This window comes from Lepidothrix coronata, unplaced genomic scaffold, assembly GCF_001604755.1.
Source record: "Lepidothrix coronata isolate B3197 unplaced genomic scaffold, Lepidothrix_coronata-1.0 Scaffold149, whole genome shotgun sequence".
Classification (NCBI taxonomy): Eukaryota; Metazoa; Chordata; class Aves; order Passeriformes; family Pipridae; genus Lepidothrix; species Lepidothrix coronata.
Genome location: NW_016690329.1, coordinates 1,385,506 through 1,413,402, shown reverse-complemented (window position 1 = coordinate 1,413,402; position 27,897 = coordinate 1,385,506). Strand labels below are relative to the sequence as shown.

Sequence of the window (27,897 nt, the reverse complement as noted above, 5' to 3'; positions counted from 1 at the left end):
GAAAAGTCAGTCAGATTAAAGGCAACCCTCCTGATGCAAGTGTCAAGGGAAATAAAGCACAGCAAACCACCTAAATATAAGGAAGCTCATTATCATTTTAACTCCTGAAAAAAAAAACTAGAGCAATTCGTGCTGGCTGATAAATCTAGTGTAATTTTTCTGAACAAGCAAATTTGAGATGAGAAAAGCAAAAGCTATTGCAGACCTCCAACTATTTTTTATGCTGAAGGAAGACTTGGTAAACTAAATATCTTAAGCATTAATACAACATGAATGTGCTAAACTCTGAATTTCATAATCAGTTATTGTACAGGAAAGCCATTTGAAGGAAACAGTTTGTATTCGTATTTTTTTAAAGACTAAACAGAGAAGTTCTTTGACATATAAAATTATTCTAATAATAAAAGTACTTTCACTTTCTTCTTCAAAGGTAAAGATATGAGTAGTTTTTATATTATAAAAAATTCTGTTCTTTACATAAATTTCTTGTGTTGCCAAGGACTTACTGAAACAAAAATAGACTGTGAAGACATGTAAAGGAAAAGCTTAGAACTTGCTTAGGAAAGGAAGTAATTAAACCCTTTTTAGGATCAATTAGAAGTAAAACCACTGAAATCTGTTTGGATTTAAAGGCTTAGCTCTTTTGATTTCTGTGTGTTCTCTTAAAATGTCTAGCTCTCTAGACACTGGATTGATTTTTTCATGTGTTCACTTATTTCAGTAGGCATGACACCTTTGCTGTGAAATGAAAACAAAGCATTCATTCAGCTGCTACATTTTCACACAATTATTCTGCCTTTGTACACCACCGTAAATAAAAGGATAGAGATAAATATGCCACTTTGCAAATAGAAATAAAAGGCAGTTGTAGATTGTAGGAGTTTGACACAGATAATACAAAGCACTGGAAAGCAGCTTAGATGTGGGAGGGTGTGGAAAAACTAGTAGTGAGAAGAACAAAAGGAGGAAGTATATTGTAAGAGGTGGGCTTTGAGATAATGTTATATTAATAATGGATACTTTCATGTATATCCCTCCTAAGTTTTTAGCTTTCTAGAAGTCATTTACTAATAAATTTCCAACCCCCTCTACAGACAAGGTAAGAATGCAGTAGCACTGCCTTTATTTTATACTTGGCAAATGCAGAGTTGCACCTTTGGGATTACAGCAAAGAGCACAGACTGCAAGTCAGCACCACAGGCATAGGCTTATAGCCTGGTCAGTCCAGCAGTAACACAGCTCTTCTCTTATTTAAGTAAGAATTTGGGAAATAATTGGTAAATACTATCAAAAGAAGTGGAACACATTAAGGGAACCACAGTGGCAAGGATAAACATATGGGAAGCATTGCTGAGAGAATTAAGAGAAATATGTAGAACATGGACAAGAGGGGTAAAATTATAAGAAAAATGGAAGACAGGGACATTGAAAAAGATAACAGAAGCTATAGCAGACTGTTTAGGCAACCAAGTAAGTTTAAAGTGGATTAGTTACATCTTCACTAATCCTGTTTGTAAATTCCTTAATAATTAAACCTTCATTCAATTTAGGTTTATTTTCCTCTGAAGGAACTTAAGTTAATCAACTGCACAGTTTATTTAGAATGGATTTCCCTGTGTATGGTCAAATGGAAGGGCATTATGGATCCCAGTAGGAAGATGTCTTTTCCTCTAGAATTTTACTGGAGCATGGGGAGAACAGTGGTCCAGCATCAGTATTATTCTAATTTAATTACAGCAAAACCAAGAAAGATTGTTGCTGTTGCAGTTCTGGTGGATGGACAGAATAATGTAATTGCCTTTTTACTTTGGAGGGCATTTTTAAGTCAGGTTTCACTTTGAAATGAGGAATTTTTTTTTCAGTAGTAGGATATCCAAGGGGAGACAGATGAATAGAAACATAAAACTAAATAAAAGTCTTGGCATCAATGTTTTGATGGCTCAAAATGAGAATGTAAAATGTAGAGCAGACTATTGAGAATGTTAGTACAGATGAAAAAGGTGAGTGATGAATTGGGGTTAATTGGGCTTTTAAAGTGTGTCAGCAAGGCATTCAGCATTTCAGGAGAAGAGCTGTTTGTCTCAGTAGCCTGTGGGATGAAGAATAAATCCATTAATGACAGCACACACATTGGTGGGAGTAAAATACTACAACTTTAACTGATGGGAAGTGACTCCTAAAACCATCTTTTCATTGTATTAGAAGCAGCAGAACAAAGGGAGGACCAAGAGGGAATCAGAGGAGAAGCTGAGAGAGGGGTTTGATATTAAGATCGTTAAGAGGAAAACACTGAAGAGCAGCTGTCTGAAAGAAACCTCCCCTCAATTCTGTCCAAGGGGGAGGACCTTTCCAGGATCACTGATTTCCCACATCTTAAAATACCTGTAATAGGATCTTTTCCATAATAAGTCCACTAACTCTTTTTGTGACTGAAAGCAATTACTTGTGAGTGAGAAATTACCACTTTCTATCAGAACGCCATTTGAACTCCTTATGTACATCTGAATTTTCCCAGTTAATATCTCTGCTTTGGCAAGTGTTTATGAGTTTCCTGTTGCTCATTTGTGTTCTTTTTCATTTGTATTCATTTTTGGTTTTTTCATTTTTCCTCTCACAGTGAAAAAACGCCACCACACCTTTCATTTCTTCAAAAGACTTTCAGTGTCATGAATGCACCATTGGTGATGATTTCAAAGTAGTAACTGGACACTGCTTCTATCCATTCAGATTTCTGAAACTGATACAGCTAAGCTAAAATTTTCTTAAGTTTAAGTATGTTACAAAAAGTGTCTGAATTTGTTTTGGTGATCAATGTATATAACAGAAGGTAGATATCTTTTAATTACAACTTTTAAAAGTATTTTAAATTTTATTCACACTTTAAATTTTAAAAAAATTACCCTAATCTGTTGATTTAAAAAATATATAAATGTAAGAGAGTCACTAAACTAGAAAGTTTAAAAATCTTTTTTTACTTTCAGCTTAGTCATAGTCCTGTCAAAGAGCCAGGTACCAGCTCAGCCTCTTGCACCCCCACCTTCAGGAAGACCCTGTCAGTATTTTTGATCTATTATTGAATTCTCAGCCCCAAAATTCGTTCAAATTAAGTTGTGCAAGAGGAACTCTATCACTGTTTGATATTTTTATCATAATAAAAGATTTCAGAGAAAAAGCAGCATCCAGTTCCAGTTTGCACAAATTATTTCACAATTCTTCGTGTCACTTCTGTTTCTTTGCTGAGAACACACTTGATTCTTCAAGCACCTAAAAATATCTCAAGTTGTTGGCAAATAGAATAAATACTATTTTTTGGTAGTTATTTGTAGAGTATGTGCTAGTGGAAAGGATGCAGTTTGGAAGGTGTTTGAGAGTTTGCTTTTAGGAAGGGATTTGATGACAGAGAAATGTCAAACCAAGTCAAGGAGAAACTCGATCAGAGTTCTGTGCCTGTCAGGGAGATGAAAGTCAGACAAGAAGAAGTAGCTACTAAGTGATGATCAGTACAAGTTCTTCTCCCTTCACTTTTGTTTTTGTTGTCTATTGCAGGCCTGTTTCCTGATGTAGGTGGAGGGTATTTCTTGCCAAGGCTCTCAGGAAGGGTTGGCTATTACCTCGGACTAACAGGATACAGGCTGAAAGGAAGAGATGTACTCAAAGCTGGCATCGCTACACATTTTGTGGAATCCGAAAAGGTAACATGCTAACAGTGCTGGCAGGGGCACAGCCTACAACCACCATGACAGGTTTGAGGGTTTAGCACCTCAGTATACTTTTTACCAACTTGAGTGTCTGCAGCAGCACAGTTATATTAGCTGGCCATGCCCTGTGAACAGGGACGGTAAAATACTCTCAAGCTGTCATTCTAACACTTGCCAGATAACGACAGCTTTGCTTGGAGGAAGGAGCAAATGTTGTTGTCTTCACAATTCTGCTCTTGGAAGGGCATGATCTACTCAGCATAATGGAAGTTGCTTACAAAATTTCACAGTTCAAGACAATTGTGTATGAAACTAGAGATTTATACAATTGCTGAGTTTTCAATCGAGGTAAAACCCCATTAAATTAATGTGGTTTTTATCAGTCTGCTTAACAGGTATTTGTTTCTTACAGTGCCTGTAAGGAAGTGTAAAAATTAGAGTGTTTCATAAAGTCAGAGTAACTGGAGTGGACTTAAATGAAGGAGAAACAATGATCCTTCTCTGCATGAAGACTCCTGACTGTCACTGTGGAGCTGGCAAAATACTGCTTTGAGGATAGCATTGTTGCCAGACTCCTGCTCTTTCCTCTGAGACTGGTGTAGCCTTGCTTTACCTGCTGCATCTGTAGCACTGCATTGGGGGTCTGCTTGGGAAGAAGAGTTCTTTGCTGATCACTGCAGACATAATTAAATCCAGATGGTTCAACACTGAAAAAATGAACTCTGGCTCCTTGTACTGTTTGCTTAGTACCTCCTTTCGATCAGAAAGTTGGGGAGGGTGAGGGGGGTGTTTTTATACATGCATACTACTATTACCAGTAGTATAGCACCAGCAGAAATAATTCAAGTAGATTTTGTTTTACTTAATTCTAATTAAATCTTATTTTTAATAGCTACCTGCCTTAGAGAAAGACCTGATAGCACTGAAATCGCCTTCAAAAGAAAATATAGCAGACTTACTGAACTCTTACCACAAGAAGGTAATCTGATCAGTTATTGAAATCAAGCAAAATTGTTATATATATATATATATAAAGACATTCTCTTTTTTTATCCGTGCTACTGATAATTTTTTTTTTACAGTTGAAAATAATGGATTCCCAAACTCTTTGCCCTTTATAAAATACTAATTTGTAGCACTAATGCCTACAGTGGTCAAAATCAGAATTGAAAAGTCCTTTTTCACCTTTTGTTCATTTTGGATACCCCAAAAATTCCTACTGTGATCAGCTCAATCTCTGTGTGTGTACTTCAGTTTCCAGCCAGTAGCATGACAAGGCAGAAAATACATTGCTGCTTAATTTTCCCCCTGTTATTCTTGGATTTCTAGCACACTTGGCAGAAGGCAAAATAGATAGCCACGAGCAGACTGGAGGTTGTACATGATGACAAATGTGATCTGGGGAGTTACCCTGAAATTCAGGGATTCTGACAAATAGAAATGACAAGGGTGGAACTACTGGCCTAATCCAGAGGCTGCAGAAGTTATTCAGCCCATTAAATGCTGCACTGTTCACTTGGAAATGGATGCTGTATTTCCATCCCAGAAAATTTCTCTATATCAACCTGAAAAATGTCTTGCTAGCTCGATGCATGTGACATAAATTTTAGCATTATTTTGATGCAGACCATCTGCAGTCCAGATTTGAAGCCTGAATTTAAAGGCTTAAGTTGTTCCTTTGACTTCTCAAGTATTTTATATGTTTGTAACCTTGAGGCAACTGAAAGACTGAATAAGCACAGCAGTTATCAATAGGATCAGTATTGGCAGGTAACTGTAGGAAAAGCACCTGAAAGCAGTATTTTCAGGGGGAGAAAGATGCTGTTTTCCCAGTGGACTAACCCATGCATGGTGCTCTGTTGTGATTTTGGAGGTGAATATAACTGTATTAATACATAATTAATATTTGTGTTGGGCCTGTGTAACAATGAGCAGAAAAAATAAAAGGTTTTGGCTTTACAATCAGAGGCTATTTTAACTGCTTTGATGTGCATTGTAATTTTATTTCAATAGAAAGAAAACTTGGAGAGTTAAACTAGTTTGTTCAATTCTAGTGTGTTTTAACTAGTTTTTAACTAATTTGTTTGGCTTTAAAAGGAGCAGTGTCTACTCCTGTTATTTCTATTTTGGAATTACTGAGTTAATATATTAAGGTTAATTAGAAAAATAAATGGGATAAGCTAATTAACCTAGCACTACTGGTTATTCTCACAAAATAGAAAGCTGTGAAATAGGAGTGATTATATGTTGCAGTATACAGAAAAGGAGGCTGTGTATTTTTAGTTATCAGAGCTGAAATGACAGGGAACCTTTCTCAGCTTCAGCTGCTGGTCCTGAAACATCTGCTTATGTCCTAAACCCCTTAATGTGAAGATGTGAGACATTTGACAGCCTTTCCACATAAGGCCAATGGGTCTTTCACACACTTCAGCTGTCTAAATAAAATTTTGCAAAATGACATAGAAAAGATAAGGAAGAGAAATGCCTTTTTTTTTTTTTGTCATTAAAAAAGCCTAAATATACGCCTGAATATTTTTAAAGAAAATGAAGCTGTTTTTTTAAACAATCTCGGGTTTTTGGGTAGATTTATCTATACTTACTTCCTTAGTGTATTTTATAGAAATGTTTTGATAGAATAATCAGAATTACTTGTGTAGAAGATAACCACCCAGTCGAATATGCATACATAGTAGCTCAGAGCAAGCACTGCATTATGAGGCAACACCTTTAACATTCACAGGATAAAGTGACAATTTCATTTATACACACTGCAAAACTGTAATTCATTAAAAATGTCACTGTCTTATGAATATTAACTGTTCATTTTTGATATTTCTGTAACACAAGGCATTCAAATTTTTCAGTACTGCTAACATTTTCAGTCTGAAATAACCAAGTAAAACAGGTATTTGCTTTTTAAATAGTGCACAGTTGATCAAGAAAAGAAGTTTGTACTTGATGAGCACATGGAGAAGATTAACAGGTATTTAGCAATCTTTTTTCATTTTTTATTATTGTGGATAGAGAATGTGAAGTTAAATCAAGTAACAGTATTCTGCAGATAAGGTGAGAGAAATGACATCCAAGTTTAAATAACTGATTTGTCTTTAGAGAGCTTTATCTGAAGCTCATTAAATGTTTCACTTATCAGTATATTAAGTACTTGAGCACATTTGCCTGAGTCATGCACCCTTGTATTAAGCAACTACCATATGGCACATTAGAATGAACATTTTCTATAGAAATTGGATGGGGATTTGTGAGAGAAATTGTCAAGTTGAATAGGCAATGTTACGTAGCACATTTATACTCATTGATTTAAGGCCATTTGTATGACTGCTTGGAACTTCTGTGTATCAGAGAAGGAAGGAGAAATAAGTGAGAGTGAAAAGAAACAGCTAAAATTCTTGAAGAAGGATGGCAGTAACTAGGTTTAGAGACAAAAGAATTTGACACCAAACCAGTAGAACAGAGCTAATAGCTAAGGGCTTGATGTGCTATAAAAATACAGATAAGACTGATGGGAGTAATGGAAGTTTATAGATAAATAACAGAGTTTGTGAGTGAGGTTTATTGAAACACTAGAGAATTGTAAAGGGAGAGGAGATGCCTGACAACCAAGTTACTTGAAAGGGAACAACATGGAACACATTGCTAAGAAAAGCCAAATCAACTGGTTACACTGTTTCTAATGCTACTCACCCTTCATAGGTAAGTGGAAGGCTGAAGCAGTTCATGGACTAATTTATTTTAATTTTAGTCTTTTTTCAGCAAATAGTATGGAAGAAATTGTCAAAAAATTAAAGCAAGATGGTTCTCCTTTTGCCATTAAGCAGCTGGAGGTAATGTCTTCTATGTTATTTTTGTTAAAAATTTTAAGTTTGGGTGTGTATTTTCTTATCATAGGGTAGACTTTATTCACCCTATTAACATAACTAATACTGCATAACACTGATAGGACACTGGACTGAGACCCTCAGGTTCTCCCATATTGTCCTGAGGGATTCTCAGTAGTGCTGTTCAGACAAGAGTAAAACTCTGTAAAACTACACAATGTGAGTATTGTCATGTGGTGCATAAAATTGTAATTAGTAAAAACCCAAAATGCCCTTCCCTTTTCCCCTCAAGGGATTGTTGGGGACAAACATTCCCTTTTATAGCTTCTCATTTTATTGCCAAGGGTTGGAATAAACCAGAGCCAGAACAGTGTTGTTCTTCTTCTTCCATTCCAGATACCTCATTTGGGTAAACAGCAAAAAAATTTATCATCACAAAGTATTTTTGATCTTTTTAATGCATTCCTGAGTGTTGGACGTATCACAGAATCACAGAATCTGCTGAGCTAGAAGGGACCCACAAGGATCATTGAGTCCAACCCTTAGCCCTGCACAGGACAACCCCAAGAGCAAGAGTCACACCATGTGCCTGAGAGCATCATCCAAACACTCCTTGAGCTCTGTCAGCCTTGGGGCTGTGACCACTGCTCTGGGGAGCCTGTTCAGTGCCCAACCACCCTCTGGGGGAAGAACCTTTTTCTAATATCCAACCTAAACCTCCCCTGACACAACTTGAGACCATTCCCTCAGGTCCTGTCACTGCTCACAGAATCACATAGTCACTACTCAAAAAATGTACAGCAATACTACACAGAATTCATACTTCAGCCTCAAAAGCAAGAAGCAACTTATATTCATTTATAAATAATGTGTGTATTTTCTGTTTTTCCTTTGAAGTATCTGTATTCAGGTGCCTTGTAAAAGTTTGGTTTCAAGCTAGTGAAATATTAGTTACAATTGGATAGAACTCTAGCATTTCTTCAACAAAACTGTCATTAAGAAATCTTGCTTTTTTAATAAAATAAAACATCCATCATCTTCTGACCTTCATTTGAGCAGAAGGAATTTTAGAAGGTAGTATCATTAACATTAGACATCCTGTCATAGATATACTTTACTTTTTAGTTTTTAATTAAAGATACAACACTTGGTCACTGGAACTGTCAAACGGTTTTTGAGAAAGGAAGTTCTAGCATTATCTTTGTGCCAACCATTATGCCTAGTACATTGCAAGAAGTTCAGCACATGTATTATAAAAAGCAAAACTGAATAAAAGGGAAAGCTCATTTTTTCCCCTTGTATTCAGGTTTCATTGGATAAAGCAGTAAAATGAGCTGGTGCCAAAATAAAAATTTTACGTGTTTATAAATCTGAATTGTACCATTTTCCTTCAACCCATATAGACTCTGTGATTCAGTTCTTCACTTTTCCCCCTCTGTTATAGATGGCAGGGAAAGTAACTACATTAAGGTTGGTTGAGACAGTTTGATAGCATGTTAATAGTAGTCACTTCTGGTGGCTCTTATTCTTTATAGTATTGAGTTAAAAGACAGTATTTTATTTGTAGATTTTATAACGTTTGATATAATTCTGCAGGAGTATTATATTGATCAGGTTCAGTGGAGGTTGAAAACCGTCAAGAATTATTTGCATGTAGCTTTTCCTAAGTTAATTTCATACCATTTTATGTCACTTTAAAAACATAATCAGACCTAGTGGAATTTATTTTAAAATAGGCCATAGCCCTTACTGGGTGTTTTGTTCAAAATACAGTTTCTACTACAAAAGATACAAGGTGTCTGGAAACACTTTGTTATTGAAATATGTTAACTAGATGGTTTGCTCTGCCAGGTTTGCTGTAGTTACCCAAACCTGCTCAACTTTGTTCCTTCATTTGCAGCCTCATCACTCAGATCTGCCTTATTATACATATAGAAAAACAACCCCCCCTCCAAAAAAAAAAAACCAAACCAAAACCACACAACCCTGTTCCTTTTCCTTGTTTAGTGGGGTACATTTGTTTAATAGTTTTAGTTGTAGTTTAAATAAATAGTTTAAAACTGCATCATCTACTTCAAAGTTACAGTTTTGTGTAACTGATTTTTTTTCTTCCTGAACAAAAACATGGCTGTTTTGTTGCTTCTTCAGTTTTCTTATTTCATGTTTTTAATAGGACTTTATAGCAGCTTTTTTTTCTTTCATGTGATTCATAAATGAATGTCCTTGGAGTTGACCAAAGTTTCTGAACAATTGTCTGTTGTGTTCAAGAGATAAGACTATGTCAGTATGAGTTGCTTCAGTCCATACAGAAGTTCATGGGAAAAACCCCCACAAAACAAATCCCACATTTTCTCCAGATCCAAGACTTATTAGTGTCAACAAATACATGTTACAGACAAGTTTCTAACAGTACACATTCTGTGCTAAACAGTAGGATTAAGTGAGATTGTAGGATCAGATACTTAATTTCTTCTGTGAAAGATTCATAAACCCAAAAACTGAAATAAGAGATGGGTATCTTCATCTATTGCAAGGGAAGTGAAGTATTGGGCCTCTGGGAGGTTTTTGTTTGTTTAAGTGAAAGAAAGTCACTGTGCCTGCTGTTAATCTTGTAAGGGACTCCACTGAGCCAGTGCCTCTTAATTCAGTCACCTTCTGATAGTAACTTACTGGCATTCAGGTCTACTGTAAATTCAGCTTGTAGCTTTTGGGATCATTATGACAAAACCAAGATGGTCTGAAAGATACTGAATCAGATGTCAAATACTTCTGTGAAAACTTCTTTGCATTTTAGTACTCCCCACTTCAGCCTATCCTCTCTCTTTTTCAGGCTTGTTCCCTAGCACCAATCCCCTCCTTTTTGTACAGAGAATTTATTTATAGATACACTGGTGACTCATTTTTCTGCAATTACACCTACCCATTTTCTTGCCTTGTTCCTCTTCCTTCAGCTTGATTTATACCAGCACCTCCTCCACCTTCAACCTCACTGATACACCAAGATAACTAGTCTAGTGCATCCAGCAGCTGCCTTAAGTGCTGTTTTCAGATCTTCCCCATCCCAGTGCTTTCTTTGACCAGAAAGAACTTGCCATTGCCGTTTCACCCATCGAACCATCTGGCTGTGCTGTGCACACCATTTAGCCTGGTCTAATCTCAATGACAGAATGTGAAACTCAAAGGTAGAAAGGTCCAGCTGAAAGGTAAAGCCAGCAAGAGCATATTACAGGAAATAAGGTGACCAGTGAAGAGCTGCCACCCATCTGAGAACTACAGAATGATGTAATGAGAAGTGTAGCAGATTTCTTTATCTGCTGAAAGGCAGCTTATTGTTAGAGTGCTTGACCAGGACTCAGGAACAGCTGGCACTGGGAGCCAACATTGGCTCTTTCTTGGCCAGCTTTTCTCCCAAACACAGTGGTCAACATGCAAGCAACAGAACGACAGAACCAGTGCTTTTAAGGCACAATTGCACAGCCTCCTGCTTGTATAGCAATTGCATATTTTCCAGCTTAACTAGGCAAAATGGGTCACTGCTGTATCAGCTGGTGTCTGGAGAGGGATGAAGGGTAATTGGAAGCTAGCAAAAACGTTACTGCTGATGACTGGAAACCTGCCATTTCAGTCTGTGGTAAGGAGCCTAATGTCTGCAATGAAAATAATGTAAAGAGGCAAATCTTACCATCTGCTGCTTTTCAGTAGTGGGAAAAATGTCCTAATTATGAGGAAATGTCTATTGTACTGTGAATGATAAAGAGCTATTAGTTGGATTTACAGGGAAGAAGAGTCTTGTTTAAGAAAAAAAGATGAGCAACGATAAGAACTAGTTCCTTTTCCCCACAACCCATAAAGCTTTAAAGCTCAGTTCTTTTTTCTTAACTAGGTTTCTGTCTTTCTCCCCACTTCCCCCTACTGTTGACTGGCATGCTCTTAATCGAAGGATACTCATGAGAGCCAGATTTACAGCATTTGTTTGTGTGCCTTAAACAGATCCTGTGTGTTGGGTGATATTTATAGCCTGCAGTTCTGTCAAAAGAAGGGAGGCCAGACCTCCAGGCTTCCTATCAACAAAGCAATGTAGTGCTAAATTACTGCAGTATCTGTTGATGCCAGATAAGCAGCTTGGATAAATATGCATTTATGTTTGATTTATTTTAATATTTTTTTCTTCCAGAATTTTCTTCTTTGCATATTGTGTAGTCTTTTTAAAGGTTCACAAAGCAACTAGTTAAAGTCTGTTGCCAATCTCACTACTATTACCTTACTATGCTATTGCACCTAATAAAACTGAAGTGCTGTGCAATACTAATATCAGTAACATCTAAGAGCAATTTAGACTACAAATATGATATTCAAAAGTGAAGTATAATTGCTTACAGCGCTCACGTTCACTTAACCAAAAGATGGTTTGGAAGTGGCTTTCAAACTGCATTAGATTCTCTGGTTAGTAGTAATAGTTAGATAGAAAAAATTAGGCGATCTCAGGAGTTCTTTCCACGAGTGATGCTGCACATCCTAGAGTTCTTGCTGATAAAAGTTTATGGAAGGAAGTTCATTTAGTGTAACAGCATGGTGGGAGGGAGCAGGAGAAATAGGTGTGACAAAAGTGAGCTCAGGGAAAAGAGTGCCATCATTTACTTTACAAAGTTTAAAATGTGGCAGACTTTAAAGTGTGTCTAAATTGAACAGAATAAAAATACTGTTAATGTCTTCCCCAGACTATTAATAAGATGTCACCTACATCCTTGAAGTTGACTCTCAGACAGCTCAGAGAAGGAGCTTCAATGAGCTTGCAAGAGGTACTCAGGATGGAATACAGACTAAGCCAAGCATGCATGGTAAGCAAGTAGCTGTGCCCTTTGTCCCTTGCCAGCCACAGGGGAGGAGCAGTTTATCAGAGACTGGGTTTTATGTAGATTACATCAAGGGATGTAATAGTTTATAGGTTTTAATTTTCAGTATCATCTTTGTGTGCTTTATATGCAACTTGAAGGAGACTACATTAATGATGGTCAGGTGGGAGTGGTAGAGGGCTTCTGTTAAAAAACTATGAGAATATTAATATATGGATAGTTTTGTATTTGGACCATAATTTGAAAACTGGTGTTCTTGAACAGATTTTCTGTTTAAATTACTTAGTCCTCAGTGCCTCAATTCCCAGCAGAAGGATGGGAGTAGTTGTTTATCACTGCCTTTCAGGAATGCTGTGATAAATTTTTTATAGACAACAATAGATTTTAGTAGTATTTGCACTAAGGACTGAGTACTTGGATAACACACAAGAAAGTGATCCTTTCAGTAGAACAGAGCTGCTAACTGAATTACCTGAACAAATACCTTATAAAGCTTCCCCATGGCAACCCTATTGTTAGTCTTGTCACATTTTAAAATATATATTATATATCCAGTTAAGTGACTTGTGATGATTAAAGTAAATGCTTAGAAGTAAAAATCTATCTAATTCTGATATGTTGTAATGCCTGACAGTATCCTTGCCATAGCTTTCCTGGAACTAGTATTGTTGCTCCACTGCTAGGGATTAAGTCTTATATTTACCTTTATCAAAAAATAACTGCATGTTTACAGGATACCATTTAACTGCAAAGTGTTCCAAGTATGCAGAATACATCACAGTTCCTGAAGAGTGGCTTTTCTCAGAGGAATTTCTGATCTGACACACCTTAGCCCCCATCATGCAAAGCTCTTTAGAAAAAGAGATGCAGCACAGAGAGAGGACTTGCACTGTGGGAACACTGGTTGATCAGCTACAGCTCAACAGACTGATTTTAAGAGATGTGGCTGCATTTAAGCAAGAAGATGTAGAGCTCTTTAATAAGTAAAGAGAAGGCCTAGAAAAGAAGAGAACAGGCAGGATTTAACTGAATTTTGAGAACTTGCATTTCAAGCAGAAGCGGGGTAGGGGGAGATGGGATAAATTGAATCTGTCATGTTACAAGTGTTTTGGTTTTTTTTAATAATCTTTCAGAAAGGCCAGGACTTCTACGAAGGGGTTCGAGCAGGTAAGAATGCACACCAGAAACATTTCTCAAACTTAATAACATGCAAATCCACTATTGTGGTGCTTCTTTGGAGATTATTAGTTTAGTAGTAATCTCTAAACTAGATTTAAGTGCATGCAGCAACACCCCAGAGAACGCTTCCCAGCTTTCCACAGTGTTTGCTTATTGGACTCCTGTATGGCCAAAATTTATTATTTGTTCCAAAGCACAAGAGCTGCGTTGTTTCCTTTGTGTAATCTCAGTTTCCTAACATTATTTCCCCACCTGGTTTCACCACTTCATTGTGAAAGCTCAAAATATATATAACACTGACAGTAGTGAGTAGCTATGTGTATCATCGGTGCCCACAATAACATTGCCACATTGCTGGTTCAGCCAGCTATAAGATGGTTTAAGACTCAAAGTCAAGAACAACTCTTTACCTAGAAAACAATTAGAACAGAGACTTGCTTTCCTCCCCATGTACCAAAATATCTCAATATAGAGGTGTCTTACTATTTAAAAAGTGTATCTGCAAACTTAATGCTAAATAATTCAGCATTTTAAGGCATTGGTCAAGGTAGGTAGTGGTAAAAGTAGAGCAGTGGCTCAGCAAGTTCATCTGGGGGACAGACTCCGATTCCGTCCTTGATCCTACTGCTGATTCACTGTGCAGTTTGTCACACCCAAAGTCACATCTGTTAGGAACTGTAGCAATTATTTATGTACTATTCAGTACAAGATGAAATAGAGCACAGGCATTTCATTTTCCAAGGAGCTTACGGTACAAGGCATTTGGATGGATCACTTTTGGGTTGGACTTCTAATTCACAGAGATATATACTCAAGTATGTGTTATCACCTCCTCCTCATTTTTTATATCTATCTTTATAAAGTAGTTTAAAATCCACTTGAGAAATGGATATTAGTGTTTGAGTGTTTGCTATTAGTTACACTGTATTAAAGATAGCTTGGGGTGAGAGACACAAAGCTGGTTTGTATAGCATGGAAAAAGTTTCTGATTTTAATTAATTAGTCTTTAGCACTTACTAGCAGAGACTCCTTTGAAGAATTTACCACACACATTGAGAAGTACGTGGTGTTCATAGTGTTGGTAATGGCGACAAGGAGATCTTAAAAAGACTGTTCCTAGGATATTTTCTAAATTGGCATATAAGCTGCTGCAATGTAGTTATTCAGGAAGTGACAAACTCAAGTCTTGAGAGTCAGAGGAACACCAAACTGAATTCCTCCTTGTAAGGCACAAGGTCATGAAACCATCCGGGACTGCAGCACAGTACAAAGCGAATCCCTTTCAGTATGGCCAGCAGATACACAAACTGCTTGTACAGAAAGAGGCTGCAAGAACAGCAGTTGGGAAACTTTTCTTTTGCACAGGATGATGTAGCAAAAGCTTAGGTGTATCAGGGGAAGGAAAAAACCAAAACCACCCACCAGAGCTCCAGCTGCACTGAGGGGAATACTGCTACTACTGCTAATTCATTCTTGAAGCACTTTTGTTCTCTGCTTACTGCATATATTGTTCTCGGGTTTTCTGCCTTAGAATTGTTTCTCTTGTTTAAGAGAAGATCTTGAGAATCTGACTCAAGATAATTTTTGTAGTTGGGTCTAATTTCATAAAAATCATTATCCAACAATGAGCTGAGCGTTCTTTTTAATAGGAAGTGAGATTATTAAATACTTCACAGGATCAACCATAGTGAACAACAATGATAAAGTGTTATGTATTGGCTTTTTCTTTATTAAAGCATTATCTTTCAAGCATTTAAGAGCCAGCTGTTGACCCTGTCTACCACAAAAGGATCTACCACGAAATAATGTTGAATTAAAACAACCAAATTTTAGTTTAAGATTGTTTTTCAGCAGCAATGGCCAAAGGTCAGGCTTTAATAATAGCTTTTATCTGCTTCAAACCATCATTTTAATAGGCATGCTAGGAAAGTAGTTTAAAAGCTTTTTAAACCTGCTTTGACCTGAGGTCAGAATTTCATTTTTCTTTCAGCCAGTTTTTTCAACCTTAAAATCTGCTGTGGCAAACAGTCCTTCCCTTTATGATTCTTGTGATTGGAGCTATTAAAGAAAAGCTAAAGCCTTAAAGCATAAACCACATAAATCATATTTCATCAACATTTTCCCACATTATGGTAGATGTGGACTTTGAACATTATAGGTATCAGTTTTTCACCTTGATTTGTAAAACAAGAGGTAAACTAAGAAATGCATAGGTCTGTTTTTTAATTCTTACTGCCTAAGAAAAAGCCATTTTTGGAGTCTGTGCTCAAACACATCCAGGGAAGAGTACAAGCTCATCAGCAAATCTCAGGGACAAAAAATCTGTTCAATTCCCCTCCTAACTGTGCAGGAACGTGCACTTGAAATGGAACTGTAAAGGTCTTCCACATATTGCTGATGCTGCAGAGACGTTATTTCTGTACAGCTTCTGCCTCGTCTCCTGCAGAGCTGGCAGATGTGAGCCTTACCCTGGGCACCCCAGGGCCCTGCAGCAGGCAGGGAGAACTTCAGGTGCCTAGAAATATCAGTGTTTTGACTGTGCTGAAGGGAGCTAAGCAACACCAACACCAACTGAAGCCTGGTAAAGTCATGGCTACTGAACAGAGGGGCTTGGGATTTTTACCAAGAAAGGTAAAACGCAACAATAAACACTTAACACAATGCCTATGCTCAGTTACTTTTATATTAATGAACTTAGCCTACCTCAGAAGTCTTCAGAATTTTTATTCCATTCCTGTGGTGATCCATCTCAAGCTGGAGAAATACAGAACCTACAGAAGTTAAAGCAGAAAGGGAATATTTTCATGATGGTACTAGAAAACAAATATTTTAACTTCTAAGACTAAAGACTTAATTGGAGAGACCATTATGAGCATTCAGTTTATCCACCAGAGTAAAACTGGCCACAAATCCAAACAAAGATGAACTTGGTGAGACAGCAGTTCCCTGGAGTGGAGAACTAGCAGCAGTTACTACAGTGTGGCAGAGGTGAAGCTGTAGTAACATACACATGGACTTTTTTCCTCTTAAGTGTTGGCTTTTGTGGATAACAGTTTATTTTGGCCAGATTGTGAACTTCAACTAAAATTGAAGGAAATCAGTAGATAAGTCCTACACCAGTGGGACAGTTATGTCTTTTGATCCAAACCAATCAATGGTTTCACATCACCACGTTTAGAATTAACTTGGAGGATCATAGTTTTTTAAGTTACTCAGTTAAATAACATAGTAAAATCACTCTTCTACAGGACATTTCTTTTAAGTATTTGCCCACATGGGTTCTGTTCTCTGTGGAACTGCAGCTTCTATCTATATAATGGGTTACTTCTTAAAATTAGTGTTTATTGTTGCTAGGGAGTCCTTAATCCTCTGTTTGTAAGTAAACAGGTATAGGGCTCTGATTTGCCTTTCTCTTTGAAAATGTAAGCTAAAGAGTTATGATGCCTGTATGTCTTCAGCTACAAAAATATTAATCAGTGCAGTTGTCATCTGAATGGTATTTATTATCTAGGTACTCTCAAGTGTTGGTTAAAGTGGAAAAGTTAAAGAGAAGTTTTTCAAGTCACATTTTTTACTAAAAACTGGTAAACAGGCCATGTGTTTTGATAAGGCACAGTCTTTAGGTAGGCATTCATTTCACTGAACTTAAAATCCCACCCCCTTACACATTTCTCATCATGGGTATTTCTAGTTTACTCAGTAAGAACAAAGTTTGTTTAGAAAGACATGACAACTTACCAAAAAAACCAGCTGTTATTCTTCAAACTTTGGGGTCTCTATGTCTTCTGTTTACATGCCTTTAGAACCATCCTACTTCAAACTCTTTCTCAGAAAACAAACAAAGTCTGTTCTCAACAGAAGAACTTGGGAGGTGCTTCCTCTTCCTGCCCATCCTCTCTTAAGTGCTGTGGGCTGTGTTGGTCAGGAGGTCTCCCAGGACACAGGTGCATCTCCAAATCAGTTCATGGTATCACTCACCTGAAGGGAATTTGTGTTGTGAGGGGTGTTGGGCAGTTAGTGCATCCTAGAGAGCCACAGTTCCTATAGCTGTTCTTTTTTAAATTATAAAAATTTCACATTCTGAATAGCGTCTTTATGGGTTTCTTAAAGCCCGAAAGGTGATTGGAAGGATGTTCTGGAATTCCATTCATATTGATCATTTTTAGACACAAATGAACTCCCCTTTATTGTTGGCTAGTGCAGCTGTTCTTGCTGGTCTTCAGTTTTCCTCTGATACAAGGAATGTTTTTTGGGAATTGATATTTTCTTGTACTTTTATATCTTATTCATTCACTGATCTATTTCCCAGGATACAGCATGAAGTCTATATAATCAGATTATTCAAATTGTCACAGTTAAATCTACACAGATCTGCAGTATCTGACAGTATTTACAAATAATCATTCTTGGTTTTCCCACAAAGATACTCTGCTTTACTCTTTCATCGTGAATTATTTTATTATTAGTTTACACAATGTGTTTAAATTAGCTTTAGGCATTTAACAGCACTTTGAGGCATCTCCTACACTCTCCAAAGAGTCAGATTTTGCACAGAGGTGTGAAAGGCCTTGTCCAAAAGGAGCATCATAGATACTGTTCCCAGGTTCACATGGAAAAACATGTCAGGGAAGAGTGGCAGGTCTAACAGAAACCACTATTTTCAGGTCTGTTCCTTCAAAGCTTGGACTACTTCTGAAGTGATTCACCGTTCCTTGTATCTTCAGGCAACTCCCAGATATGTTCCTAGACAGGTCACAACTCAAGAGTTTTTATTAGAGTAGAAATATGTATGTTACAAAAACTCTGCCTTCTCCAGAGCACAGTGATTTTTCTCCCCCATGTAACCACTGCAGTGATCTGTCTTGATGCAGTCTTTTTAATTTAATTTAATTTAATTTAATTTAATTTAATTCATTTTAATTAGAGGAAGTTTACAGGTAACTTTGGTGTCTTTCTGTTCCACCTGACAGTGCTGATTGACAAAGACCAATCCCCAAAATGGAAGCCACCTGCTCTAGAAGAAGTCAGTGATGAATTTGTGGACAACTGTTTTAAGCCATTGGGAAACGACGATCTCAAGTTGTAAAGATCAAGCCTATTGACATCTTATATATCTGCTCTAATTCTGTAATATAAAAATTAATAGTAGTGTGATAAATTTTGACAAGACTCTTTCAACTAGCCTGACATTCACAAAGCTAATTTTTTTGCGTTCAGGAATATTCTCTATAATGAGGAAATAATTGTATCTCTGGTTAGTAATGGGAAAAATCACTTCAAGGCAAATTGTTATTTTTACTGTTTTACACAATGATTAACATTTAATTTTTTTGCATCAGCTCTTAGTTTAGGAGGAGCCCTTGGGGAAGAGAGCACAGTTAAGGGGTGACCTAATAAGCAAGAAGTCAGGAGACCTCTTGTGTTCTTGGTTCTGTCACTGATCTGTTAAATTGGAGTTGTGCCTCAGATTCTTCTCCATACAATGAAAATAAAATATACTTAAAGCTTTAAAACAGTCAGAGCTACAAAGGAAAGTGGAAGACAGAATTCATGGTGTTAAATAGCCTTTTAAATTAAAGCTCAGACTGACATACTATTAAGTCTGAGAACAAGAGAATGTTCTATTGATTTAACATCTGGTCATTATTTAGCCTTGCTACGTGCTCTAAACATTGTTCAAATGTCATAATATTGCCAGAGCCTAGAGCACACTTCTGTTTGATTGTATAGCCCATTTTTTAAAAGGCTATTAAGTCTGATTGAACTCCATAATTAGTTTTTTCATGATTGCAAAAATTTGCAAGTTCTTCTTGGTCTTACAGTGCTGAAGAAGCTACTGCCTCAGACCTTTCTGTGAACACCAAGCAGCACATTTGCTGTGCATTAAAGGTTGCTGGGTTCTGATACTAATGCATGAAGTTATATATGACATAACCAGAGCCCCTTGATAAAGTATAATCTTTTTTTGGTGGGGGGATTATTTTTTCTATTGTGTGTGCAACACACAGCTACTAATCTTTCTTCAGCATTACTCCTACATGCTTTTGTAAGGTTTGTCAAATCACATATCAGTATTTCTTCCTACTTGTTTCTACAATTACAGGCAGGTCACAAATAACAGATTTTGGCTTCTCTGATGGTGAACCACCGAGGCTAAAGGAAGAAAACTTCTGTTCAAATAACACAGTCAGTAACCAGCAATGGGGAATCAAAAAGTCAGAGCTACAGCAGAACCATAATGGAGTTTTCAACATTGGGCAGTTTTTATTACTAACAGTTATGGTCTGCAATGGCTTAAGGCTCCTTCCTTTCCAGGAGCTGTTGCCTGGAAACAAAGTCCAGGAAATTCAGGCAGCAAGGTGAACTACCAGAGTGACTTTCAAAAAATCAGAGGTGAGCAACTGGAGAGCAAAATCAAGAAAAATTGGCACCTTGCTTTGTTGCTATAATCTTTCAAGATAAAATTGTTAAATTTCAGCTGCGAGTTAATGTTACCATGGACATATTTGTTATGTCCTTGAGTTTATTTCCAAATGTACTTGAGAGATTTCATTAATACCCTTAGGGTGATTCTGAAAATATGACTTGAATTTCTACCTCAGGCTGGTTCTGTAAGAAGTGTAAGCCTCCCCCCCTTATTTTTAAAAGTTTTTATATGTTTTACATTCTTAAACAATGCCTATTTTTAATTTATTTTTTAAAGATTGGTTAATTTCATTATTTTTGTACAAAAGGAGCAGTCTTCAGTGACCACATTTAATGAAAAACACAACAGTTCCCAGGGAGTAGGGGTCATGCCTTCTCTGACTGTAAAGGACTTACAAGGTTTTAGCAAGAATATACTTCCCAATTCATAAACTTTTGACTTGCATGTTCAGTTGCCTCCAAAATTTATGTGAACAGGAAATATCCCAGGCTCATGGTAACAAGATTCTGTCCAGTCTGTGCATTTTTATCAAATAAAAGGCATACAAGCAGATGGTAAGTTGAATTTTATTTGGTCCACAAGAAAATATTTTCCACAAAAAATATTGTAAAAATATATTGTAGTGTGTTTTATTTGGGAATACTGATGTGTCTTACTCCAGAAATGTCAATTTTACAAAGTTGTGCTGCAGTTAATGTGTTTTGAACCAGTATTAGAATATCAAGTCCATCACATCATATCCACTCAGACTAATCTTAGGTTTCCTGGAGAAAATAGAAAGCAAAAGTATTATTAACTCCTAAACAGAAGTAAACAGTTTTGCAGAGTTTGCCAGTCCCAAACTCAAGTGCCTTTATTTCACACCATCAAGTCAAAAAAATCAATGGCAACTTAGCTGGGAACCCACTGTACGTGGGCTTATAAACTTTATAAAACTGTAGCACAGCTTAGCACAATCTAATGGTTAAGTAAACAGTCCTAGTATTATTTAGGTAAAGAAGTCTTCATTTTTATTATGTATTGGTATTGTGCCTATTGAATGTACAGCAGGGCTCTGGAAAGGGATCTCCTTCGATGTCTCACTGGCCTGTGGTACTGAAGAGGTGTTATTTATTTTTCATTAAGGATAAGTGCATTATTTATAAGGACAGCATCTTGTAAAAGAGATGATTTTCCTGGTGAGAAGCTGCCTCCCTGTTGTTTGCAAGCTTGTTTGCTTTCCATTTGCTGCATGCTTTCCCTGAAGTGCCAGTGTCATGGAAAGCATCATAAACCAGCTGGAATTGCACTTCAGGCCATACTGAAGCTGCTGAAATCTTGAGGCATTAATGAGGGAAGACGAGGTTTGGGGCTGCAGGTAAGTGAGTGACTGGCTGGACCCACCAAGCAGCACAGCCACCATCCCACACAGCAGGTTGTCCAAATGGAAGCAGTCTATGGTGCATGTTTAATTACACTTGGGTAACCTTCTCCTTTGGGGAAATTCTGAGTATTTATCAGAATGGATGCTGTGATGTAACTTCAGGCTGGTTTATCGCTGTGCCTGCTGTTGGACCGTGCAGTGGCAGCCTGCCAAGGAAGGAGCTGCTTTCAGAAGTGCACCTGATATTCCCAAAGAGTGTCAGATGCTAAGGCTACATCCAAAGGAAGGATTTGAGACATGGCAACAGCAAAGCACTGCAACACCCAACTCCCCATGGCAGCCACCAAGGTGTCTGTACCAGGGTCGAGGCAGATACACCGAATTTTACTCTGAAAGGGAGTGCAGTTTTTTATCTGCTGTTCACCTGCCTGGCCAAGAATGGCTGTGGAGCTTGGGATTTATTTTTTTTTAATTACTGTGGCTAGCTGTGTTAACATTCTTGAGTCAAGACTCACGTTTAATAGGAATCTTTAATACTGTGGTTAAACAATGCACAACTGATATGTACTGACCTGGTCAGTGTTTTGGCTTTGCTTTCTAACTCACCCTAATACACAGAGGTTTTTTAGATAGAGCAAACATAGGGTATGATATAATGTTTTCTAGGCTGTAGAATTTCAAGGAACATCACTATTAACAGTAGAGTTTAAGTGAGCCATAATACCTTAGTCCCACTTTGCATATGGCTTTGAAGACAACTATGTTACTTCAAAGAGGACATTACAGCATAAGCCGATTTTGTTCCCTTTTTCAGCAAAAGCTGAGAACAGTCTTTATAGCACGGTCCAGTCTGGTCACTGGGAGTTAGTAGCAGTTTTGTGCTGTGCCACAAGCATTTTTCACTCTTTACTCTTGATAAAACCACTTCCCAATATAGGTGAATTTAAAATAACTAAGTTTGTGTCTCAATGTTTGCAAAACAGCTCAATTCATAGACTGTCTTATGTCTGAGAATAAGCTAAAAATAACAGTTGACATGGTCCTCTCTCTGCTTGCTTCCCATTGCTTGAAAAATCATGCCTTGTATCATTCACTAGAACTACGTGTACCTTTTAAAAATAGTAACAGCTTTTGCCAGTATGGAAAGCATTTCTCTATAAAATGAAAACATAAAATGGGAAGCACTTTGATCTAGGAAAAAGAACTATGTCTTTTAAACTGGCCATCACAGAAAAAAGGAACAAACAGGTGGTAAAACACCAAGCTGTTTACAAGGCCTTCACTTTGCAACAATGTCCCTTTAAGATTAATACAATCCATCCCATTCCTGATCTGTCAAACACTAGTTATGAGCACAGTGGGTCAAGCTGTGAGTCCTGGGGAAGCAGGGAGCAGTGTGTGGATAAAAGCCAGATAAAATGGGTGAAGAATGCAGCCCTTGAACTTTGGGCCTAAGGCTTAGTCACTAACTCAGTGCATTCAGGGCACTGCTCAGGGTCTGGGCTCCTGTGGCTCTTACTGGCACCACTATACACAGATTTTCCAACAGATGAGCAAGAGCCCACAGAAGCTGCAGGAAGGTGTCCTGTCCCACAGGTGCTGCTTTAGAGAGGAATTTTAGTGTAACACAGCCATAGTTCCCATGAAACAAGTTGCCCTAAAACACTGTCACACCTTTGAAGGTTCATTTCACTAGTTAACATCAGTAGTTTTTGCACACCTGTCTGGGTTACAGTGAAACAACAAAACCAAATCCCGCCCAAACCAGCACCCTAACATGAAAATAAACCTAAACAAAACCCCAAACCCCCAAACCAAAAAACCAAACAGCTTTGGTCTGAACACAGTGATCAGATGTCATCAACCTACCTTACTGCAGGATTTGACAGACTAGCTTTCATGCATTTACAGAAGCATCTGTTAATTATAATGCACTGTTTTGTCAATACTGTCCTGTTTCTCACTGGTTCACCTCAGAATGGAAAGTGAATAGTCTTATCATCCATACGGTTCCCTGAATACCACTTGGTTTTATAAAATGCTTCTCATCACCTTCATTATTTTGTGGTATTATAGATTTAGCCAGGTCAAAGAATCAAAGTAAAATTTATGGCAGCAGTTACCTTTGCTACATGCAGACCTTGGTTTCACTTTAGCAAAATGCAGACAAATGTACCAAGCACAGGGAGTTCTTCTCACCTGCTAACAGGCCACTGATCTTTTATGCAGTACCTAGAAATAATCCACACTTTGTCACTCAGTGTTGCTGGGGCCTCTGTGGCACTGCTTGTACAGGTGGAGGGCAGCCACGTTCCTCTCATCTTCTTTTTAACTGTAATTTCTGGTCACATCCAACACATACAAAGACAGAATATACTCAACATACAGCTGATAACAAATGACACTCGATGAACAGATTCTACTGTGATCCAATTAGTTTGTTAGCAGTATAGGTTAAAAGGCAAACCTTTTTCAGCCTCTCCTTGCAAACCCATCCGTACAGTGGCAATATCCTCAAACCACAGCTGACTGGGCTTTATTTGCACCAGTACCACGTACAAACTGCTGCACAGACAGGACAGGCCGCTCCCTGGGGCCGGTCCTGGCCAGGCTCAGGGGCTCAGGGGCTCAGGGCACGTCGCTCTCGATGAAGGGGATGTCGCTGTACTTGCTCTCCGTCACTGCCCACTGCTTCACCGCCTGCTCCAGGATCTCCCGGGACAGGCGCTGCGCGTAGTCCAGCACTATGGTGCTCGAGGGACCCTTCTCATCCACCTTCACTGCTATCAGAGAGGATTTCTCCCCAGTGCATCCTTCGGTGCCTCCCCCGATCTTTTCATCCGGGATAGCCTTCGAACCCTGACAGGCAGCCTTGGATTTGATGCATCCCATGGTACATTGGAAAACGCAGCTGCAAAATTCAGTTCAACAGCATGTTCTGATAACCTGGAAATGCTTTCCTTGTTTGATGCAGTGCTGCTGCTTCTTGCCAGTGGCTCCAGTTATTTTCAAATAACAGAACATCTCCTTTTGTGCTTCTGAAGAAATCTGTCAAAATAGCGTTTCATAGAAAGGCAATAAATAGTTTACCACTGTCAGTGAGCTCCAAGGAAAGCTAAATTCACTACAGATGCCTGTAGAAGCAGCTTAAATAAATCTCTGCACAGTGTGCGTAAAATGTTTTTATCAGCAACATCCATCTACTACAAGCAGGGAAAGTTTGACCTGGATTCAAGCTGCCTTTGAATGCAACTCCCAGTACAGGATGGAAGCCATCTAGGAATGTAAAGGTCTTAGGAAAAAAATAAAGCCAGTTTCTTCCAAGCTGACAATGCATTGCTCTTTTCCTGAAATTGCAAACGAATGTGTTTAACTCCAGGGGCTGCTGCTGCTGCAGGAAATAAACACCAAAACCACCCCACAGAAGCACCACACAACCAGCATAACCAGAGCCTTGTGTCGTGGCCATCACACGCCCTTTGGGCAGGGTGACACTAATGCCCAGTGTCATTCTGCTGTTGCTCAAGGAGGCTCAAGCACACAGCCACCAGACGCTATTCACAAGGAACAAGAGCTGTTTTCCTTTTTTTCCTGGAGAGGTCAGGGAAAGCAGCAGCAGCCTGCTGAGATCAAGGCAGGTCCAGCAGAGCCAGAGCACCGTTCTCACTAAAGCAGGACAACTCTACATCTGGAGAAAGGAAAGTGACCAACAAAACACCTGACAGGGTTCTTTTGAACTGCTCAAGATCCAGAACTGGCCCACTCCAAATACTGGTACATGTTTTTGTTTACCAGCCTACAAAGCTGTTTCTCGGGCTATTTTCTCTCCACAAAGCAGAATCTCACGATATGCCTGACTTTGCTTGGCATGCACTTACCCACTTATCAGAGTTAACAGACTGCCAGCCAAAATAAAGACTGTGCTGCACAGAAACCAACTGTTCCCTACAGCTTCACCCGATGACGTTGTACTAAGGTCAGCCAAAGTTAAAGATTTTTTTGTAAATAGCCTTTGAAAATATAACCATGGCAAAGATGTTAAGCCTTATTTATATCCTTTATACACTGGAGGAAATAGAGCCTCCAGTCCAGTAACCTGACCACAGGCAAATATTTGTAGAGGAATCAATCCCATTTGCAGGCAAATGGTCCTTCACAGGTAGGATGGGACTTACCCAGTCCAGTAGCTGACTCAGGAGAAGCAGTCTCCTTGGGACAAGCTCCTCTCCTCCGTTTTGCTAGTTCATAAAAACCTTCACTACCTGTCTGTAGGGCTGAAGTGCCAGCACACAGAAGGGGTGGATGGTGTTCCTGGCAGAGAGTCAGACCTAAAGGGCTTCTGAAACCACAAAGTCCCTACAAATGCTTTAATACCTTTAGCTTTGTATCAGAATATTTCAGTGTTGTAGAGGAACGTTTGTAAAACACTTCATTAAAGTTCAATAAGTTTCTTTTGTGCCTACTGAGATGCTGCAGCACATGCCAATGTGTTTTAGAGGAGGCAGGACAGTTAACAAGCCTGTAACATAAACCGTGCCAGGATTTGTGGTTTTACCCAACACGGAGGAGAGCTAAGATGTCAGTGAGATTTTTATTGTAATAACTTGTCATTAAATGAATAAAAGGCAGGGTTAATAACTTGTCATTAGACAAGTAAAAGGCAGGATTCCCTTCACTGCACAAGCAACTCCATTTATCCCTACGGACGCTTACAAAAACCCATGAGCTTTGTACCCACGTCTATCCACCTCATACACGGAGCAAACCAGACGCCAAGGAGAACCTGAAAGCACTTCAGATACCTGAATAATTCAAAACTTCCTAATAGTAATATCTTGTGTATGTCTAATTTCAATATTTACCATTAATAAAACATTAATAAAAATAACTTCCACTTGCTCTTCTGGATAAATAGGTAGTTAGAGTCTACAACATGGCAAAGAATCACTAACAACAGCTGCAACCCAGAACTGCTGCTACCTGACAGCTGCAGTCTTGAGCCAGCCAAGGTGATACACAGCTTCACTGGGAGGGACATGGGTGTGCTGCCCAATTCCTTCTCACTACATTACTGGTAACAGCTTATTGTTATCAGAGTTTATCCGTGCCACTTTACTTAAAATAGATGAAAAAATCCAAATCTGAATAGTCCAAGTTTGGAGCCGTGGTCTCTTATGTGTTATTCTTTTTTTTTTTTTAATTCTTTTTTTTTTGGGTGCTTTTTCAAGGAGGTCTGATAAACAGCAGCCAGCTGTAGTTAGTATTTTATCATTGCTTTAATGTTTCCCTCCTACAACTGGAGATCTCTGTTAGGGGACACCAGCAGATGAGTTAGTGTCTAGAGGAAAGGAGGGTATGTGAGGTAGGGAGAAATTCCCTAAGGTCAGCATCTTCCTCTGCAGGATTTACCTCTGTTCCCACCCTCTTACCTCTGCCTTTTCATTTGGGCTAAACCAAATGTTTGTGTGACTGTCCTACACAGAGGAAAGGGTGGGCTATAAAGCTTGTAGACAGCAAGGCATCCAATACAAATTTGTTTCAAATTGACTATTAGTTTGACTTAAAAGCAAAGTTATCAACCCTAGCTTAAATCCTTGCCTGTTGCTGATTCCATTATTTATAGAGCTCAGTACTTTCCAAGTTGCTGCAGGAAGTTTTACAGTTTGCCTGCTCTACTGGAGTTAATAACTGTTGACAGAAATGATTGCAAATGAAGCTGCCCTCAACCTTCTGACTGCTTCCTTGTTTTTCTGACAACCATTGCTGGCACACACGTGGTTAAGAGCTGTTTAAATCCTCTCTGCCTCAATCTCATCTCCAGGGTGTTCTGACAGGGATTTTAACATCTCTACCTTTCCTCACAAAGCTCACACCCTCAGAGGGAAAAAAAGGAAACCAAAGTAAACCAGTTCATTTTACTTCCATCACGATGTTTCATTCAGTAACTGCACAAGGCAAAATTGTCTGATGGGAGCCTGTTTCTTTCAGTGTCCAAGCTTTAAGGTGTTGCCAATTGTGTCTCAGAAACCACTGGTTCGATGCTCAAGCCAAAATCTCTGCAGACACAGTTCTGCACATGACGAGCTGGAGGCAGAGGTCAGGGAGCTCAGTCTGCTCTGCTACACCCTCAACTGGCAGTCAGAGCAGCACCATCACAAACCTTAACACATCTCTTTTTAAAGACCAACTTTTCAGTAAGTGAAATGTTGAATTAGTTTATCCGAAAAACACAGGCTCCCGTGCTCAATTTCAGTCGACATACAGTCAAAATGTTTTTAAGTACTTCAAACAACAAACACGGTGTATTACTTTAAAGTCAGGTGTTGTTTCACTATGATGTTATTTACTACATGTGTGCCCTGTGGTAATACAAGGAGAGAGAAAATATCGAGGGAGTGGTAGGTACCACGTAGCTGAACTCACCTGGCATGTGAGGGCTTAAGCACTGTCTCTGCCAGCCTGGCCAAGTGCTTCCTGCCAAGGTAAGTTCATTTCTAACCTACTGAAGGAAACAAAACAATGGTGAAAGAGTGCAATTCAC

General features: G+C 38.5%; 2 protein-coding genes across 7 annotated transcripts in view; one reads left to right on the top strand and one right to left on the bottom strand.

Moving 5' to 3' along the window:
- HIBCH (3-hydroxyisobutyryl-CoA hydrolase) overlaps positions 1 to 18,714 on the top strand; it is a 41,370-nt gene extending 22,656 nt beyond the window's left edge. For all 4 annotated transcript variants that reach the window (XM_017828512.1, XM_017828511.1, XM_017828514.1 and 1 more), the window contains 7 exons: positions 3,547 to 3,692; positions 4,591 to 4,677; positions 6,623 to 6,681; positions 7,459 to 7,540; positions 12,253 to 12,372; positions 13,521 to 13,554; positions 18,537 to 18,714. In XM_017828512.1, the coding sequence (XP_017684001.1) occupies positions 3,547 to 3,692; positions 4,591 to 4,677; positions 6,623 to 6,681; positions 7,459 to 7,540; positions 12,253 to 12,372; positions 13,521 to 13,554; positions 18,537 to 18,652 (644 nt within the window). In that variant the 3' untranslated portion in view covers positions 18,653 to 18,714. The remainder of the gene's footprint in view (positions 1 to 3,546; positions 3,693 to 4,590; positions 4,678 to 6,622; positions 6,682 to 7,458; positions 7,541 to 12,252; positions 12,373 to 13,520; positions 13,555 to 18,536) is intronic.
- Positions 18,715 to 21,881: 3,167 nt separating this feature from the next.
- The window catches only part of CUNH2orf88 (chromosome unknown C2orf88 homolog), a 37,346-nt gene continuing 31,330 nt past the window's right edge, over positions 21,882 to 27,897 (bottom strand). For 2 of the 3 annotated variants that reach the window (XM_017828501.1, XM_017828500.1), the window contains exons 6-7: positions 27,780 to 27,858; positions 21,882 to 24,404 (exon numbers count right to left, since the gene is read on the bottom strand). In XM_017828501.1, coding sequence (XP_017683990.1) covers positions 23,985 to 24,248 — 264 coding nt within the window. In that variant the 5' untranslated portion in view covers positions 24,249 to 24,404; positions 27,780 to 27,858 and the 3' untranslated portion in view covers positions 21,882 to 23,984. The remainder of the gene's footprint in view (positions 24,405 to 27,779; positions 27,859 to 27,897) is intronic. The other variant, XM_017828502.1, reaches the window with a different exon arrangement.